This window comes from Pituophis catenifer, unplaced genomic scaffold (genome assembly GCF_029215685.1).
Source record: "Pituophis catenifer annectens isolate HBS135680 unplaced genomic scaffold, rPitCat1.0.hap2 SCAF_4, whole genome shotgun sequence".
NCBI classification, from domain to species: Eukaryota; Metazoa; Chordata; class Lepidosauria; order Squamata; family Colubridae; genus Pituophis; species Pituophis catenifer.
The window spans coordinates 37,157,001-37,177,153 of record NW_027256884.1 but is presented as its reverse complement, the minus strand read 5'-3'; the positions used below and the strand labels follow the sequence as shown (position 1 = coordinate 37,177,153).

The 20,153-nt window shown below is 36.7% G+C and overlaps 1 protein-coding gene across 2 annotated transcripts in view; it reads right to left on the bottom strand.

Annotated features, from left to right (window-relative positions):
- TSGA10 (testis specific 10) overlaps positions 1-19,601 on the bottom strand; it is a 46,159-nt gene extending 26,558 nt beyond the window's left edge. The window contains exons 1-10 of one of the 2 annotated variants that reach the window (XM_070943269.1): positions 19,545-19,601; positions 16,203-16,322; positions 13,832-14,047; positions 12,745-12,810; positions 10,563-10,736; positions 7,840-7,995; positions 5,188-5,361; positions 4,982-5,059; positions 2,760-2,911; positions 2,184-2,299 (exon numbers count right to left, since the gene is read on the bottom strand). In XM_070943269.1, coding sequence (XP_070799370.1) covers positions 2,184-2,299; positions 2,760-2,911; positions 4,982-5,059; positions 5,188-5,361; positions 7,840-7,995; positions 10,563-10,736; positions 12,745-12,810; positions 13,832-14,047; positions 16,203-16,322; positions 19,545-19,601 — 1,309 coding nt within the window. Of the gene's footprint in view, positions 1-2,183; positions 2,300-2,759; positions 2,912-4,981; positions 5,060-5,187; positions 5,362-7,839; positions 7,996-10,562; positions 10,737-12,744; positions 12,811-13,831; positions 14,048-16,202; positions 16,323-19,544 lie in introns of those variants that run through there. The other variant, XM_070943270.1, reaches the window with a different exon arrangement.
- Between the last annotated feature and the right edge of the window lie 552 nt (positions 19,602-20,153).

Genomic DNA, 20,153 nt, shown 5'->3' with positions numbered 1-20,153 from the left:
ACTGAATAGAAGGAACTATTAAAGAAATACCTTTTTATAAAAATTACATGAAAATTACTATTGAAATACACACACTTCTTAGAATCTACTGTGAGAATCATTCAGTCTAAACATACAATATATGACATCTCCAAAATCAAGAGTCAAAAGGTAAAATAACCTTCCTCAACTTGGATCCTTGAGTTGCAATAACATTACAATCCCAGAATTCCCAGCCAGCTTTCTCATGCTGAGACTTCTGACTAGGGTTTCTGTAACTGTGTTTTGAATACCATAAAACTAATCTAAATCAATTGAAATTTGCTTTTGTGATTGGAAATTTTATCATCATTAAATCAATCTGTCAGAATAGAACTGGAAGGGACATTGGAGGTCTTCTAGTTCAACCCCCTGCTCAAGCAGGACATCCTATACCATTTTAGATAGGTGGCTGTCCAGTCTTTTCTTAAAAAACTCCAGTGATGAAGCTCCTACAACTTCTGAAGGCAAGCTGTTCCACTAGTTAATTGTCCTCATTATTAGGAAGTTTCTCAATTCCAGGTTGCTTCTCTCCTTGATTAGTTTCCAACTATTGTTTCTTGTCTTGCCTTCTGGTGTTTTGGAAATAAGTTGACCCCTTCTTCTTTATGGCAGTCCTTCAAATACTGGAATAGTGCTATCATGTCACCCCCAGTCCTTCTTTTCTGTAGACTGGCCATACCCAATTCCTGCAACCATTCTTCATATGTTTTTGTTTCCAGGCCTTTTAATCATCTTAATTGCTCTTCTTTGCACTTTTTCCAAAGTCTCAACATCTTTTTTGTAATGTGGGGACCAAAATTGGCTACAGTATATATGCAGTATAAATATATCTGCATTCTACCTACCTCTTTTTCACTTTTCCTAGAAGTTCTTAAATGAATATCTAACTGTTAAGTGAAAAAAACTTATTTTATAAGGACATATTATAAATAAGTTGCTTTGGCAACCACTTTTGGCTAAAATGTGGGAACAGATAAATAAAAAAAATAATAAAAATCACAGCACTTTTACAGTAAAAAGTAGCTCTATTGAAAAGTGTCTCCTCTTACCATATGAAAATCATAAAAGAAATATGAAAAATGTATTTATTATTTAATAAAATTGTATTTATTTAGTTTTTACATCACTAATTTGGTTTTTTTAAGGAAAGTAATATGACATGAGATGACATGAGGAAAGGGCATCAGCACATGTTATTAGTTCAGTCTTCTGAATTGTATGTTTGTTAATAGCTGTTTTCATCAATAGAATCTAAGCAGCTAACAAAAATTAGTATATAACATCTGTAACAAAATAAAAAATCTCAACAAAATATATAAACATAATCCAACATTTAATAACAGTAATAACGACAACCATCATACAAGGTTGACTCAGCCTTTCATCCTTTCTAAGGTAGGTAAAATGAGGACCCAGTTTGTGGGGGCAATAAGCTGACTTTGTATAAATATACAAAAGTATGAAGGCTATTGCTTAACGCATTGTAAGCCGCCCTGAGTCTCCGGAGAAGGGTGGCATATAAATCAAATTAAAAAAAAAAAATCTCCAAGGAGAATTGGAGACTGCCTGGTAGTTGCCCAACACAGCTGAATCCAAGGCCAGCTTCTTGTGGATCTGGTACATCTACCTCCCATCAGTCTTTCACCATGGCCTGAAGCTAACTTTCTCCCTGGCCACCTACACTAGTCAGATGGGGCAAGAACCAAGCCTACCAATGACAGAGCTCACCTCACCGACGATTGTCAACTTCCTCAGGTTCAAATTTTTCCCAGGTGACAACGTAAGATAATGCCCCCATCAATTCTTTGGACTTTACCCAGATAGCTTCTTACGTCGCATGAGAATGATTAAGATGATCAACTAACATTTTTCAGTAGCAACTTAATAATTCTTTAACAATGTTTTAATAATATGCTGAATGCTTTATGATGATGATGATTAATTTACTGTGTTTAATTTGTTTGATGTCTTATTCTTTTTATTGTGAGGCATTTCTGCACCATTTTTTGGTATACAATCCATCCATACAATGAATCAATAAAAGAGTTATTTCAAGGAATTTAAAGCAAAATTCTTAGTAAAGGAATTTGCAATTCATATATAATAAAAGTGACATGTCTAAAGCTAAAAATGAGTTATTTAAAGATGTTATTTAAACATACCAATTTTTTCATCCAAACACATAATTTTCTCTTGAAAAAGTTGTAATTCATGTTTTTTCTTTGAAAGTTGTCGTTCTGCCTCTGTAAAGTTATGTTCTATCTTTTCATTCAGTATACTGAAAATTAACAATAAGGCATTTAAATTAATATTTGCACCCAAATGAGCAGTACCCATAAAAACAAATTAATGATAATAACTTCATCATTGCTTACAACAGAATAGTTTCAGAAATAAGATACTTTAGTGGTTTACAATATCATTTAGACATTGCTGTTGTAAAGTATTAGTAATAGATTCAGGATTTTTACCAGAATGGTGACTGGATGATGCTATAAATTGATAGTATATATTGCCACTAAATGTCTAAAAAAGGGAGTCATCCTTAATATTCAAGTCAAGCACCTATATATTTAGAACTACAGTATGAAATGAGCTCCTGCAATTAACATATTGTAAAATACATACATTATCACATTTTTAGATCAGAAAAAAATTTAAATGAAGAACTGCTTGCATCTAGGCCTAAATTAAATGAATAACATACATACATAATTGTTTCAATCTATTTTCTTTACCTTAGTGAAGTGTTAGTTGCTTTCTGTCTGTTAAGTTCACTTTCAGAATCTGCTGCCCTTCTTGCCAATATTTTCATCTCCCTTTCTATAGACTCAATAGCATCCTTCAACAGTGCTATTTTCGATAGTTGTTCTAATCGTTCATTATCAAGCTGATAAAGAATCATTAAGAATACAATTATTTCACTTTCAACTGATTACTTGAAATTTTGCATTCCCAATTTTCTATAGAAGGAAAAGTCATTTTCTAGAGTAACAAACTAATTTCTTTTAAAAGCAGTCTTCCCATCAAAATTGGAGTATGCTTTTATGATAAACATAGAGCACTAATATTTATTTTAGAAAAAGGCCCTCGCAATGAATTACTATAGGCCGATGATGGCTAACCTTTTTGCCATCGCGTGCCAAAACTGGGGGGAGCGCGGGGGAAGTTTTGCGTGCATGTTCCCATACCCATAATTCAATGTGCCCCGCCCCCCATACATGCATGCATGACCCCCCCGCACTCCCGCAGCTTTTGGCACATGATAGCATGGTGGGCCCAGTAGGCCCATTTTTCGCCCTCCCCAGGCTCCAGAGCCTTTCTAGGGGCCTTCCCCCTCCCCCCGGAGGCCGGAAACAGCCGGTTTTCCGACTTCCAGTCCCACCGGAGCTGAGCTAGGGCAACTCTCGCATCGATATGGCTCCATGTGCCACCTGTGGCACGCATGCAATAGGTTCGCCATCACGGCTATAGGCTACCATGGGTAGAATATTTGGCTAATTATTCTGCTGGCAGTTTCCACAACAGTGTAAGAATTGTTCTGGCATTTGTTCCACAGTTTCTCCATCAGTTGTAGATGATGATATCTAGAGAGGTGGAACTTCACATCCAAGAGTTGAAAAAGAGTATTCCAAAGATCTGTTGTGAATTGTGGATGTCTGTCAAAAATCAAATGATTATCCAAGCTATCATTCTGTAAAACTTGTTGAAATCACATACAGACAGACTCAGAAAACAAGCCATGACAAGGAATGAAATGGACTGATGGTATGCAGGCTTTTTATATATGGCAGATCACTGTAAAGTCCAAACTAACTATTCCAAGGCCCTTATGTGGAGGGAAGAGGCTTTGCATGGCAATATATAAGCCACTGAAAAGAGGATAAGGACTTTTGGGCTGGTCTCATGACAAGAGTTGCAACATTTCTTTCATCAATTGAGTCATTCCAGCATAGTTCTGTTGGCTGCCAGGAAAAGGTAATGGCAATAAATTTACTAAAATAATCTAGGCCTGCAAATAAGAATACTACTTTTGCTGAACACAGCTTCCAAAGTTTCACTAGAGTGGAGGCAAACTTTTCAGGACAGAATGGAAGCTGAGGGGGAAAAGTCCCAATTCTGAAAGGCTTCCTTGATGGTCAATAGCTCCTTGTTAAAAACACTAGTTTATCTCCAATAATAGTATCTGCTGATAAAGGATATGCAGGGAAGAAAACTATCCCAAACCTCTTGAACAGTTTTTTACAAACACAACTGCAAGGTGAAATCAAAGCTGCACACAGAAGAGAAGAGAAGTATGACAGAGAATAGAAGAAGTGCATGCCTCTTGGAAATGGAGAAAGGTTTGTTGAGCTTCAGAATTTCACTTAAAGGAATTGCCTTTCTGGTAGGATGCTCAATAGTGTAAGCTGCAGAATTAGGAATAAATATATAATCAATATACTGCCAAGACCAAGAGGTACTTTTCCAGTCTGAACTACATTATCCACAAATTCAACACACAACAATAATCAAAGGTAGCTAAATGTTTACACCTCTTTCATACAAAGTCATACAAGTTGTTGAATGTTTACATATCTGCTAAGTCTAGCCTGAGAATTGCTGTCTCTTATGTTGTTTTAATGTTAGTCTTGATTCCTGACAATTGCCTGGGTAAGTACATATATTTTCTTGGCAAAGTCTTTGGAAATCATTTGCCATTTCCAAATGTCTCAAGGCTGAAATTGAGTGGCCTAATCAGTTTCCATGTGTAAGGCAGGAGTAGAACTTGGACCCACCCTCACTCCTAGTCCAGTGCCTGAAACATTAAAACAAACTGGCTTAAAGCTCTTGGCTTTATAATTAATGAAGCTGTACAAAAAGGTATTTCAATATATCTTACCAAGTTGTTATATTCATACATTTTAGTTACTGATAAATGTCAACATTTATCAATATATTTCAAGAACATTTTTCTTACACTTTGAATATTTAATTCCAGTTCCTCAATTCTCTGTTCCAGGTGAGCCTTTTCATTCAATGCAGTGTCTTGAGCAATCTATATCAAACAAAAATCATTTTAAATTATTTTTCAGTGTCCTAAATTTTAATTTAGTAGATTAAATATTTGGGAATATGGTATAATATGCATATACTATTTAAATGAGCTTGGATAAAAAGTCAAACCTTTAACCTCTCTCTCAAGCTATCACGTTCAGCGGCCATCCTTCGAAAATCAGAAATGGCTGCATCCCTTTCTGTTTCCACACGTCTCAAGACAGCCTGAACAGTCACTGCAGTTGTAGAAGCTTTGGGGATTTTCATAAGTTCTTTTCTTTGTTGATTTACTTCTTCCTGTGCCTGGTGTTTAAAATTAATATTGAGATATGTATCAATTTGTGCTAAATATTTATTGAATATTTAACTTATTAACAAATCTGATCCTAGACATTTGGTGGTTGACATGAAAACTAAAACTCTTCTCCATAATTTGTACATAATTTGACTTAAAATTGGTTTTTTTCTTCAATTTATTTATTTATTTATTTATTTTGTCACATTTCTATGCCGCCCCACTCCCAAGGACTCTGGGTGGCTTACAACAGAGAATAAAACAATGCAACAATATACCATACAAAAGTTAAAAGAAGACATTAAAACATTAAAACGTTAAAACACATACACTCCAATTTGTGGCCAGGTCTTGCAAGATCACTATAATGAGATCAACGGCCCAGGCCTGCCGGAAGAGCCAGGTCTTCAGTGCTTTCCGGAAGGCCAATAGGGTGGGGGCGGTCCGGACTTCAGGAGATAATTGGTTCCAGAGAGCCGGGGCAGCCACAGAGAAGGCCCTCTCCCGCGGGCCCACCAGCTGACATTGTTTAGCTGACGGGACCCGGAGGAGACCGACTCTGTGGGATCTTACTGGTCGCTGGGAGCTATGTGGTAGAAGGCGGTCTCGAAGATAGCCTGGCCCTGAGCCATGTAGGGCTTTAAAGGTAATAACCAACACCTTGAATTGCGCCCAGAGACCAATAGGGAGCCAGTGCAGCTCCTGGAAAATTGGTGTAATGTGGGTGTATCTAGGTGCACCCACTATAACTCTCACGGCTGCATTCTGGACCAACTGTAGTCTCCGAACACTTTTCAAGGGTAGCCCCATGTAGAGTGCGTTGCAATAATCCAACCGTGAGGTGACAAGGGCATGAGTGACTGTGAGGAGAACCTCCTGATCCAAGTAGGGTCGCAATTGGTGCACCAGACGAACCTGTGCAAAGGTCCCCCTAGCTATAGCTGTCAGATGTTGTTCCAATCTCAACTGTGAGTCTAGAAGGACACCAAATTGCGAGCTCGTTCTGAGGGGGGCACTTTCTCTCCCCCCAGAACCAAGGATGGACACTTGAAATAGTCTTTAGGGGGCAATACCCAGAGCCATTCGGTCTTGTCTGGGTTAAGTTTGAGCCTGTTGATTCCCATCCAGATCCTCACAGTCTCCAGGCACCGGCACATCACATCTACCGCCTCACTGAACTGACGAGGGGTGAAGATATACAGCTGGGTATCATCAGCATATTGCTGATATCCCACCCCGTGTTGTTGGATGATTTCACCCAGTGGTTTCATGTAGATGTTAAATAGGATAACAGTAATAGCAGTAATAGAACAACTTCTGCCATTAACAAGGACTAGCACTAGGAGATGATACAGAGAGAGATGCACCAATAGCTCTGTTCTTCAGCATTATCTGTTCCTTTCTAGGATTTATAATCTAGGGCACCTATTGATTGTGTACAATATACATTAGGCAATTACATAAATTCAAAATATATGATCTGAATATTATCTATAATATAATAAAATGAGATAAAATGTAAGTTTAATACAAGATAACTAAATGAGCTAAAGACTGGGACTGCATGTTTTTTTGCTACAAGAAAGATATAAAATGGTTTCCCTAAAACCAGGGAAAGAAGCATTAGTCTTAACACATTTACCTATATGTACTTTAAGCTATCCCTTTATTTATTCCTCTTGGAATAGGAACTGCTTACAGCAATTTTTCTAACTGGTTTTATTCCTCATACTCAAAATCCAAAAGATAAAGGATGGTAATAACATAGGTCTATCAGTGACAATTACAATAAATAATGAAACCTGTATTCAAAGGCAGTCTACTATTGGTTGTTGATAGATACATACAAGTTGTTGTTGATAAATACAAAATCATGGAGATCTTCCCTTTCTTACTTATTAATAACAGTCTTCTCCAAAAAATAATCTAACTAGCTTCTGTGAAAAAAGTTGCTAAATAAAATAAACCCATTATCTTAAAAACATTTTATGTATTAAATTTTTATCTCATTAGGGTTTCTGCATAAGATCATAGGAAAAAGATAACTTCTATTTATTTATTATTATTCACTGTATCTTTTATTTTTCACATTTATGAATCATTTCCTTATCAGCAGTGCACAAAGTATTATACATCCTCATATAAGACAAATATGGAGGTAAAGGTCCAAAAGAAGCAATATAATTTACTTTTACTGTTTACTTTATACAAAAAAAACCCATAAAAAGATTAGAAGAGCAAAACAGTTTAACAAGTTGGTTAAAATATAAAGCTACAGAGATATCTTCAGACAGAGATTCCAAAATGTAGGGAAAGTTATTAACAATTCCAACTCATAATATTATCTATCTTAGGGAAGGCAATACCTATAAGGCTATTTGAGATTATCCTAAATACTTAGAAGACATTTTATAATATATGGGAATTTATATACCTTGTAATACATCAAAAATTGTTTTTACCAAAATGCTTTATCCAAAAATTACCTGATCATAAAGACAAACAGCTTTGTCTCTTTCTGCCATGAGGACTTTGATATTCCCCTGGAGTTCAGTTATATGACGTTGATATTTTTCCAGCATTGTCTTAAACTCATCACGTTCTACCAAAATTTGTAGATATTCTTTATCACAGTGATTTCCCTAAATGTTTAATGGAGATAAAATGCCCATTTTCAACTATATTAAATTTATTGCAAGATTCTATATTAACATTTTGAAATTATTTCTTTTTTGGAAGGGAGAATACATAAATTTAATTTGCAATATTCCAAATTTCAAACTATTTGAACATTTTTATTAGTTTCATAATGTTATTATTTGACCATAAAAAAGCATATGCTTTAAAGGGACGATTTGAAATATATATATATATATATATATATATATATATATATATATATATATATATATATATATATATATATCTTACGCATTTAAAATAAAGGAAAAATGAGCAAATGTCATGTATTTCTTCCAGTTCCCATTAACACAATAATTCTTTTGCTAAACCATCACAAATCAATCCATGCAATACAGGCAACTATGGTTAAAGAGAGTAGGTAAGTTCTTATTACTTAGGTAAGTAGGATAGCTAAACTTTGTATATATTGGGATGGAAACTGGAAACTAAGTCTGATCTGACTATGTCATCAGAGAATTCCAGTTATACAACAAATTGAAGAAGCAAATTTAAAAATTATGTCTCAGGAGGAAGCAAACCATATCAATAGTGTTGCCAAGAAAACTATATAGATATACAATATATCACAGAAGTGAGTACACCCCCTCACATTTTGTAAATATTTAAGTATATCTTTTCATGTGACAACACAGAAGAAATGACATTTGACTACAATGTAAAATAGTGAGTATACAGCTTGTATAACAGTGTAAATGTGCTGTCCCCTCAAAATAGCGCAACACAGAGCCATTAATATCTAAACTGCTGGCAACAAAACTGAGTACACCCATAAGTAATAATGTCCAAATTGGGCCCAAGTAGCTGTTTTCTCTCCCTAGTGTCATGTGACTTGTTAGTGGTACAAGGTCTCAGGTGTGAAGGGGGAGCAGGTGTGTTAAATTTGCTGTTATCCCTCTCTCTCATACTGGTCACTGGAATTTCAACATGGCACCTCACGGCAATGAAGTCTCTGAGGATTTGAAAAAAACTAATTGTTGCTCTACATAAAAATGGCATAGGCCAGTGGTGGGATTCAAGTAATTTAACAACCAGTTCTCTGCCCTAATGATTTCTTCCAACAACCAGTTTGCCAAACTGCTCAGAAAGTTAACAACCGGTTCTCCCGAAATGGTGCAAACTGGCTGAATCCCACCACTGGCCTAGGCTATAAGAAGATTGCCAAACCCATGAAACTAAGCTGCAGCACGGTGGCCAAGACCATACAGTGGTTTAATAGGACAGGTTCCACTCAGAACAGGCCTCACCATGGTTGACCAAAGAAGTTGAGTGCCCGTGCTCAGCATCATATCTAGAGGTTGATGTTGGGAAATAGATATATGAGTGCTGCGAGCATTGCTGCAGAAGTTGAATGGGTGGGGGATCAGCCTGTCAGTGCTCAGACCATATGCCGCACACTGCATCAAATTGGTCTGCAGGGCTGTCATCCCAGAAGGAAGCCTCTTCTAAAGATGATGCATAAGAAAGCCTGCAAAGAGCTTGCTGCAGACAAGCAGACTAAGGACATGGATTTCTGGAACCATGTTCTGTGGTCCGATGAGACCAAGATAAACTTATTTGGTTCAGATGGTGTCAAGTGTGTGTGGCGGCAACCAGGTGAGGAGTACAGAGACAAGTGTGTCTTGCCTACAGTCAAGCATGGTGGTGGGAATGTCATGGTCTGGGGCTGCATGAGTGCTGCAGGCACTGGGGAGTTACAATTCACTGAGGAAACTATGAATGCCAGCATGTACTGTGACACACTGAAGCAGAGCATGATCCCCTCCCTTCAGAGACTGGGTCGCAGGGCAGTATTCCAACATGATAACGACCCCAAAAACACCTCCAAAAGCACTGCCTTGCTAAAGAATCTGAGGGTAAAGATGATGGACTGACCAAGCATGTCTCCAGACATAAACCCTATTGAGCATCTGTGGGGCATCCTGAAACAGAAGGTGGAGGTACACAAGGTTTCTAACATCCACCAGCTCTGTGATGTCGTCATGGAGGAGTAGAAGAGGACTCCAGTGGCAACCTGTGGAGCTCTGGTGAACTCTATGCCCAAGAGGGTTAAGGCAGTGCTCGAAAATAATGATGGCCACACAAAATATTGACACTTTGGGCCCCATTTGGACATTATCACTTAGGGGTATACTCACTTTTGTTACCACCAATTTAGACATTAACGGCTGTGTGTTGTGTTATTTTGAGGGGACAGCACATTTACACTGTTATACAAGCTGTACACTCACTACTACTTTACATTGTAGCCAAGTGTCATTTCTTCAGTGTTGTCACATGAAAAGATATATTTAAATATTTACAAAATGTGAAGGGGGTATATCATTTCCGTGATATACTGTATCCTTCAGCTTATCAAAATTCAAGTCAGCTTAAAGACTTTATATTATTATATAAATTCATTGGCGAATAAGATCTGTTTAATTTTTAAATCTTATAACTTCAATATAATTAAGCAATAAAAATTAAATGCATACATTCTGTATTTTCAGAAAATGAAAATATATACCTGAATTGGGGAAGAAATTTTTGAAATAGAACAAGACGCGCTGCGCTTAGGACTTGTACTTCGATACATCTTCTTCAACTTTTCTGCTTCAGATTTATAATAATCTTTCTCTTCTTCTATTGTTTTTACAAAACTGTTGAGCTTTTCATCTGACTTTTCAACATCCAGGGCCGCCTTTTATGTGCATGTGAAAAAGCACGATTACTAAATCTCATGTTTAAAGTTTTATAGAAATTATCTGCATAAGAATCTAAGTATTTTATTTACTTTTAATTCAAAGTTGTCATATTATATTTTTTCTGAAAAAAAATTAGTTCTATGAATTTGTTAAATAAAGGTTGGCAAGAGAAAAAAATACCCCAAATTCCATTGAATGTTAATTAATGAATGTTATTATTTAATCTAAAAATTTAACAGAATCGATTAAATGTATCTTTTTTAATTGAAGAATGCATTTTATATGAAATTCAAATCTACTAACCCATGTACGGCTGTAGCATTTTTATTATCCTTCCTATCTTCTTTACTACTCCCTTATTGGTAGTATTATGATGATTATTACTCAATCCATGTTTGCATGTACATTGAGAGCTTCTGTACCAGAGCCAAATTCCTTGTGTGTCTAATCACATTTGGCCAAATAAAGTATTCTATTCTGTTCTGTTCTGTCATATGAATTTCCTAGGAAAATTTGCTAAAAAGCCGTGGTGGTCATAAAATAGAGAGTTTTGAAGTGACATTATTACTTGTATAAATTAGTTAAGATGTATATCATCCACTATTTTGCCCATGTTGTATTACTTTCATATTTCATTCTTTCATGTTCTTCCAGCAAGACCAGACTTGGAATCTGGAGTTCTTCTTGGACATCCAGCTCTTAAATGGATGTCTTCATTCAATTTGAGCTGATGTGTTAGCTGCAGTTTAATCTGGATGCACTGAAGCAAGTCATTTATGCCCTTCTCATTTCTCATTTGGAATACTGTATTACAATTCATTCTACACAAGGCTACCCTTAAATATCACCCAGAAACTTTAGTGATCCAGAATCAGAAATAATTTTAAATGCTTTTAACTTAATTAACATTTTGTCAAAAAAAAAAACTTGGCAATAAAATCCCTGATATACCAATGTCAAGTCTGGCATGATCCTAAACCAAAAAGATTGACTATCCTGATTTTAGGTCTTTGCCTCTATTTGTATTTTATTCAGTGCTCTAGTGTTTCTCTTGTATTTTACCTGGTCTTTTAGCATTTCTACTATTATATCATATTTATAGTTTTCATCCATAGCTCATGAGGTAATTTAATTCTCTTTAGTTGGACCATAAGAAAGGCTGAGTGCCAAAGAATTGAGGCCTTTGAACTATGGTGCTGGTGAAGACTCCATTGCAAGGCAATGCAAGGCATTGCAAGGCAATCAAACCAGTCAGTCCTAGAGGAAATCAACCCTGACTGCTCTTTAGAAGGGCAGATCCTGAAGATGAAACTCAAATTTCATGTGCTGAGCCTGGTGGCTCAGCAGACTAAAAAAAAAAGCATTGTGATTAACATCAGCTGTCTGCAATTACTGTAAGTTCAAATCTCACCAGGCTCAAGGTTGACTCAGCCTTCCATCCTTTCTAAGGTAGGTAAAATGAGGACCCAGTTTGTGGGGCAATAAGCTGACTTTGTATAAATATACAAAAGTATGAAGGCTATTGCTTAATGCATTGTAAGCCACCCTGAGTTTCCGGAGAAGGGCGGCATATAAATCAAATTTAAAAAAAAATACTTTGGCCACCTAATGAGAAGGAAAGACTCACTGGAGAAGAACCTAATACTGGGAAAGATTGAGTGCAAAAGAAGAAGGGGACGACAGAGAATGAGGTGGCTGGATGGAGTCACTGAAGTATAAGTGTGAGCTTAAATGGACTCCAGAGGATGGTAGAGGACAAGAAGTTCTGGAGGAACGTCGTCCATGGGGTTGCGATGGGTCGGACACAACTTTGCAACTAACAACAACAACAATTCTCTTTAATTAGTTATTGTGGAGATTGTGTTTATGAGTCTATTATATTCATAAGTGTACAGTATACTAACCTTTTTTTTGTGAAATAATTAAATGTCAAGTAAAATAAGTATCCATTTTAAAATACGTGAAATAATATATATTAGCAAAGGAAAAATATGAAAAACTTACAGATTTAAGAACGCTGACCGTATGTTCCAATTTTTTAATAGTATTTTGTTGGCATTTAATCTGAGACTATAAAGAAAAAAAAATTTAAGCATTTACATGACAAGATAATAATCTATTTCAATTATTCCAAAAGATAAACTGAAATAGCAATATGGGCTATGGTGAAAATGGGCTCACTTCTTTCATCCTGCAGAAATCACATATTTACATATCTTTCATTGAAAAGCAATCACTCCATGTAAATCTATGCATGCATATCTTAAATCATGGATACAATAATCTTACAATGTAATTAGAACAATACAGATACTCTCTGTTTATGAGAGCACTTAGGACCAGAATTGATATCTCTAAATGATGTGGTAATAATATACATCATGCAATCATATCACTTAGCAATGGCAATCCTAGTTGCTGTTGTAACCCAGGAAGAGGTGAGAATCAGGTAAGAGTATGGTGGGAGTAGGAGATACCACAGACATGCAATGCTGAATGGGAGTGGATTGGTGGGGTCTACAAGCAGGTTGGGGAGGAGGTTCAGGGTAGGTCAGCAGAGGTTGTGGGAGGGCCAGCAAGGAGTATAGGCAAATGTGGTGATGGCAATGAGCTGGTGAGGGGCACAGATAAGTGCCAGGGAATGCAGGCAGGGCAGTGGATAGGCAGTGATATAGAGTAAAAAATTTCTGGGATCTTGTATTCTATATAGAGCTCCTCAAGAGAAAATGTAGCAGGAACAACTTAATGGAGTGATTTGCAACCTTCCCTGCTGGCTTTCCATTGATTTTGCTTGTGGAAAGCTGGCAGGGAAGTCTGCAAATGGGGATTCTGTGATGTGGCTTGTTGCGACATTGTAATTGTGAACTGGGCAGCTGAATGCCTGGCTCGTGATCATGGGAACACAGGAGCACTTCTACAGCTAGAACCTTGAAAACCAATTATAGCATGATTTTTTCAGCACTGACATGAATGGTCACTGAATGAATGGATATAAATTGAAGATTACCTGAAATGTGTTTAAAACTAACAATGCAACATGTACTATAACTGCATTGCATATATAAAACATTTCATGTAATAAATCAAGTACCTTGGCTTCTGAAAGTTCCTGGCCAGCACTATCAAGTACAAACTCCTTTTCTTTTTCCAGTTGTTCAGCTATCTTATCTACATGAGCAAGTTCTTTACAAAGATATTCATTCTCACTGGTCAAACTGTCCACTTGGGTTGTTACTTTCTCTTTACTATTAAGTATTTTCCTAACATGCTTCTCCAAATCAAGATTTTTTGTTTTTAGATGTTCAATCTGGTGAGACAAACACATTTTTATAATTCTTTTATCACAGAAACAAATTTATTAATATATTGGATGAAGTAAGGCTTTGCATGCCATTATTTCCACTTACTAATATCTATAAAACATTTTGAGTCAGCCATTAACGATGGGATTATTTTGATTGCTTCTAAATACAAAACATTGAAAACAGGCAAGGAAAACCATGAATAAATCCATGTTCCCTCTAGCCAATCAACCACAGAGGATACAAAATACAATTCGGCTACTAACTTAACCTCTTGGTGAAACAAAACTCTCCCTAGCCCCTCCAAATACAAAGAAGAAAAAATATCTCACTATTTGGCAAACAACCAAGTTGCTGATATAAGAGAATGCTGCCTGGCCATCAACATATTATTTTTTTTCTTGCATGTACATTCTCAATTAAAGCTACACTGAGGGAATTACACTACAATTTTGCAACCCACCACTTTTTGCATCAGAAGATGGGGGAAGAACAAAGTACTTACTTAAACCAAAGCCTGGAAGATGATAAAGTAAGAAGAGTTCAGTTCATGCTGTATACATAGGCTAGAAAACCAACTCAGGCCATTTTCTACTTGTAGAAGCCTACTTGTGAAATAGCCTAGAGTAGACTAAATTCCATTCTCTAATTTTGTTTTCTGTAAAATTTACTAAGCAAGCTCTCAATGCAGGAAGTGGGAAGTGGGATGAGATAGGCTGAATAGGAAAACAGCCCATTTTCAAAATTTAGACTAAACTATCTCATATCCATAGCTTGCTCCCCACTTCGTTCTGAAAAGGATAGATGATATTATTTATAATATGAATATAATTTACATGTCTAGTGATAGAATGGTTTTAATCCTCTAGATTAAGGCCCAATATCATTGATTTTTTTCTATGGCTCTTGACTCATTCTGAACCTCTATTGGACACCTCAGAGGTCTCAGCAGTAGGCAGTTTTTATTTTGGGATAATGTGAATCATCTGTCATTTATGAAGCAGCAAAGACAGACTAAAAGTAGCAAAACTAGGTTTACTGCTAAAATTTGAATAATTTCTCTAAGTAATAAATTCTCGCCAATATTATACACTAAACTGTTTAGAAAACCTACTTTGGAGAGATACTGAAAGTTCAAGCTAGTGGATCCTGCACCTGTGGGAAAAACACTAGGATGATGATGAGTGTAGGTTTAAGCAATATTTGATCTCTATGATAAAAAGCAGGGTCATCTAAGTTAATTAGCACAAAGTAAAGGAACATGGAAATTTATCCTGAATAATGAGCAGGAAATATTTAAATTCTACCACATTTTCTCCCAGAAAACTATTTGATTTACACTGATTTTTCTCCAAGGACTTCAAAGCTGTGTTTTATTATCAGCAAGTTCAGTTACAGTATAAGATGCATAGTAACTCTAGTTATAAATGTGGAGTCTAAATGAGAATATAGTTTTTAAATTCTGTCCTACTAAATATACACCAAATTTGGTGTCTTCTTTCCAGAACTAAAACTAAAAGGGAGGAACATAGGCTACTACTCAGATGACATACTAAGCTGTCTAGTAACTTCAGGATATCTGAAAATTATCTATGGCCTTCTAGTGAGGAGAACACATTAGGAGAGTTAATTCTCTGCTACTAATACTATTAGGTTTAAGAACACTCAAAACACAATAAATGATATATCATCTAATAATAATAATAATATAAATTCCTGTTGTAGCTATTATCTATTTGCATATAGGCAATCATGTAATCAACAACCTACATCAAGTTTGACACTTACTTTCTTAGTGACAAGCACAATCTTTATCTTTTTCTAAATAAACCATTAACCTTGTTTTGCCATGAGGTCTGAATTCAGACTGACAAGAACTAAACAGTCTTGATACATCTAGGCGGTTAGCTTCTCTCTATAGTATCCATAAGTAAGTGAGCTTACTCTTCTGGAGACACACAGTAAGAGACCATTAGTATAAGAGGTACTAAGTCATAATGACAAAATGTCATCACTGATCCTAGGCCATGATCTTGTCCCTTCATCTCTATGGAGAATACATAACCATTTTCTCACATTACAGCAATCTAATTAAATTATATCAGTGGAAGTTTATTCCATATATGGTTGTTACAAAATAATAGAAATATAGGACAACACCTCTAAGAGCAGTTCCTGGATTATTTTGTCTTTGCTTTTAAAGCTGTCTTCAGATTTTGAAGTTCTGTCACTTTCAATAAATGGACCTCTTAATGCAAGCTCTTCTCTTGTTGTGATTCTCTATAAAACAATTAAAATTAACTTTATTTTAAATTTATGGGTTCAATAGAGACTATATTAAATGGATTCAGAAATTTTTGGAAAAATCATGCTTAGGTACCACTTATTCTGTACCATACTGAAGGAAGGATTCAAATGGGGAACTCTGTCAACATTTTTATTACCGGTAATAATTCAGTAACAGTGATTAGTTTTTTTCAACTTAGTTTTGTCTAAGGTAGTGGTGAATTATAGAATTGTATGAACATAGTTCAGAATATCTGGAAGGAACAATAATGTGGAAGACTGACATAGATCATGAGAAATCTTTAGGTTTGGGAACATATGTGGAATCTTGAGAAAATGTTACTGGTTTAAGCCAGACAAAATGCTACTGGTTTTCAGAAAGCATTACGTCAATGAGGCAAGTTACAAAATATGGTAATAAGAAAAAATTAATTTTGGAGAGAAGAACATTCCATAAGGTGAGCAGAGAAGGTATATCTTCTGGGACCCACCAAATATAAGTCTGAAGCTGATGGTACCCATAAGTATGTGTTTTCTGCCAGATCTAATGGGGCAGCTGATGTAAATGGAAAGAAGTGTGGTCTGGTCAGATAGTCTGGTCACATGCCATGAAGTGATTTAAAGGTTAAAACCAGCTCCTTGAATTGGACTAAAAAACAAAGTATGTTTATTTATTTAATATATATGCTGCCCATTTTTCAGAGTGAGATGGGAAGAATATAAATTTAATAAATAAGTACACTGGCAACCAATACAGCTCTAAGAACATAGCTATAACATGTGCTGTTTTAGGAGTGCACATAATGGCCCACACTGCTGCATTCTGTAACAGCTGAAGCCTCAGGATGCTTTCAAGTGCAGCCCCATGTAGAGTGCTTTGCAGTAGTCTGGAAGTAACTAGAGCATGAGTAACTGTAAGCAAGACCTGCCATTACAGGAATGGGCATAACATTTTACTGAAATAAAATAGAAAAATTTAAATAAAGATGGAGAATTTCTCAACAAATTTAAAGTTATAATAGGTATACAAATAATAATTAATTAAGAGCATGGAAACAAAGATAGTAATTATGCACTACTAAAGAATAAATCATCATACTTTTCAAGAAGTGTCAGCTAGTCAATTAACAGAAAAATGACTTGGATAATAGCCATAGGGCTGAGATCAATCAAACTAAGGCTTGGACAGTTTGTTGATATATACCCATCTGATACTTCACCAATGGATAAATAGGTGCCAATAGTCATACCCATAATGAGCAGTTGGCTATAAATTAGGTTTTGATGGGTTCAGAAAATTAGTCACTTCCACTGATCAGAGGAGCCAAGTGAAATTAGAAAAACAGTGAGTACCCAAAGTTATTCAGAATGGGTTTAGCATGAATGCAAATATGGTATATGAAAAATTTGTTTGACTGGTATTTATTCCAATACATGCACTTAATATTGTATAAGAGAACAATTATTCTGTGATACTTCTTTAAAAGCGGTCAAATAATGGAACTATTAAATGTGAATTAAAAATTCAAGACTAATATATTGGTCTAGTATAAAAAAAATAAAGTATAAACTATTCATTATCAATAATAGCAAATTTTACATTTAAAAAGAAATATCAGGATATTTGTGAGAGGGCAGGCTGCCTGAAAATTAGCTAGCAGCTGGGCTCATGGTGCCCTACCCCTTTAAAACCTGTCCCTAGCCAGTCCAGCTTCCCATCAATAAGGAGAAAAGCAGATGGGTGTTGTTGTGGTGGTGTAGTAGTTGGTGCATTGAAGTTGTTCTGGGAGTGAGTCGGGAGGTGGTTTCTGTTACTTTGTGGAAACAAAGCAACTGATAGCAGCCTATAGGGCTAATAGACAAAAATACTATTCTTTAGCAGGACTCACAAATTGTAGTAGGGTATACTAAAAGGCTATACTAGTAGTAAGAGTACTAGTAGACCTGGGGAAGTGTGTAAGAAGGAACTGTGAGTACTACCCAGTGTGTGCTTGTGTTTGTGTTGCCTAAAGGCCAAGGGTGCTTGTGTTAGTTTTGGGAGCCCACTGACTTTGGGTTTTAATAAAAAAAAAAAACAGTGTGACAGTATTTCAAATGCAACTCAAATCTTTGTGCTTATTTAAAATTAATTTCCATGGAATTAAATTATCAAACAGCAGAACAATCCAGTCAACTGCTAAAGACTAAGACACATGATATTTTGGTTATCCAGTTCCATGGGCTAACAATTCTGCCTCACAGCTCCCCTACTTTCTAAAATGTCAAATGAAACCAAGATATGGAAGTACCACAGTGACAGCGGCTTCAATGGATTGGGGACAGGTGAACTGGATACATGGGAAAACTTATCTTCCTAGGAAGTGTTTTTTTTTAACAATAATAGAAATGAACTACACAAGGAAATGTGGTTTAACTGCTTATGAGGACTCTCAGAAGAAATATTAACATACTTTTAAATGATGAATCTAACAGTGGCCCAAGTGGACTGGTCATGTATTCTACTTTTTGTTGTTGCTTGTGTTGTCAGCTGCTCAGAATCACCATAGTGAAATGAGTGACTGTATGTATCAAAAAGCTGAGATATTTTCCACATATGCCAAAGACTTTTTTAAAAAAAGATTTATCCTTTCCAAATTAATTGCAGTTTTAAAAGTGCATGTGTTCTTGGCTATATCACTAGGAATTGGAATCTATCATGGACTTATCAAACATGGAAGCAGGAAAAAGAATGATCATACCACAACAGGAGAAGTCTATACCTGAACTGTAACAATGGATTGTTGATAGCTTTTTTTTAAAAAAAACAAAAGAACAATGAAGAATTCAGGCAACATGGCCAAATTGAGAGAATTGTTTTGTTTGCAACATGAATTTCCAGCCTTTCATTTTTTTTCTTAAAAATATAACTAAGTTATGTAACATTCCCACTATGTGTTTGCATCTATACATTTTCTTCTGAGGACTAGCTTACACATACATAAACTTCTAAAGACAATAAATTTGTTTATTTGTAACTTTCCTCTTGGAAGGTTAACAGAAACTGGGAATGATGAGCACCTCTCCCATCAACCTTCATACAATTACCTGAAACCCCCATTTCAGAAGAGTTTTTCTCTCGACTCCCTCTCACCCTGTGCAATTAACCCCAAAGTTGCTAAATACCTCTGCCAGAAGGCTGCCTTCCTTATCCTTATACCTAGTACGGACTCTCTGTACCTTTGCGAGAAATTCTGGTTTTTTCCTCCTGCGCCCAGGGCATTTCCTAGAGGTCATGACGGCAGCTAAATTGTGAGCGCCAGGGAGCGTACTGCCTGCCTTTTCTCATTCCTTCTCTCCTTCCCGGGGTCCTCAACTCGCTTCTCGGTTTTACCCGCTACCTCGCCTCCTTTTCCCTCTCAAGCCAGACAGGCCAATGAGCAACCAGACCGATTCTCCGCGCCCACCCGCCCCGTAACTGTTTGGCAGGTGCAGCCAGCTGGGAGTTCCTCCTCCCCTCACCCCACCCTCCCACCCCCCACCAGACAGGCGGGCAGACAGGTAAAGCAGGCAGGCACTAAGTGCCCCGGCCCCGACGGGGCTTCTCCTACGGACGCCGCCTGCTTTCCCTGACGCGCTGCCCCCTACCGGTTTGCCACAATAATGTCTCCTCTCGGCTCCTCGGCGTCTCCTGGTAACCCCCCGCCCCTTGCGCTTCCGATACCTGTTACACTCAGCCGCCCAAGTAATGCTCCGCTTTTGACCTCACCCCGCCCTTTCATGGGCGCACGCGCGGCGCGCTTCCGCCGCTTCAACCGCCGCTCGTGCTTTAAACACCTCGCGACGTCG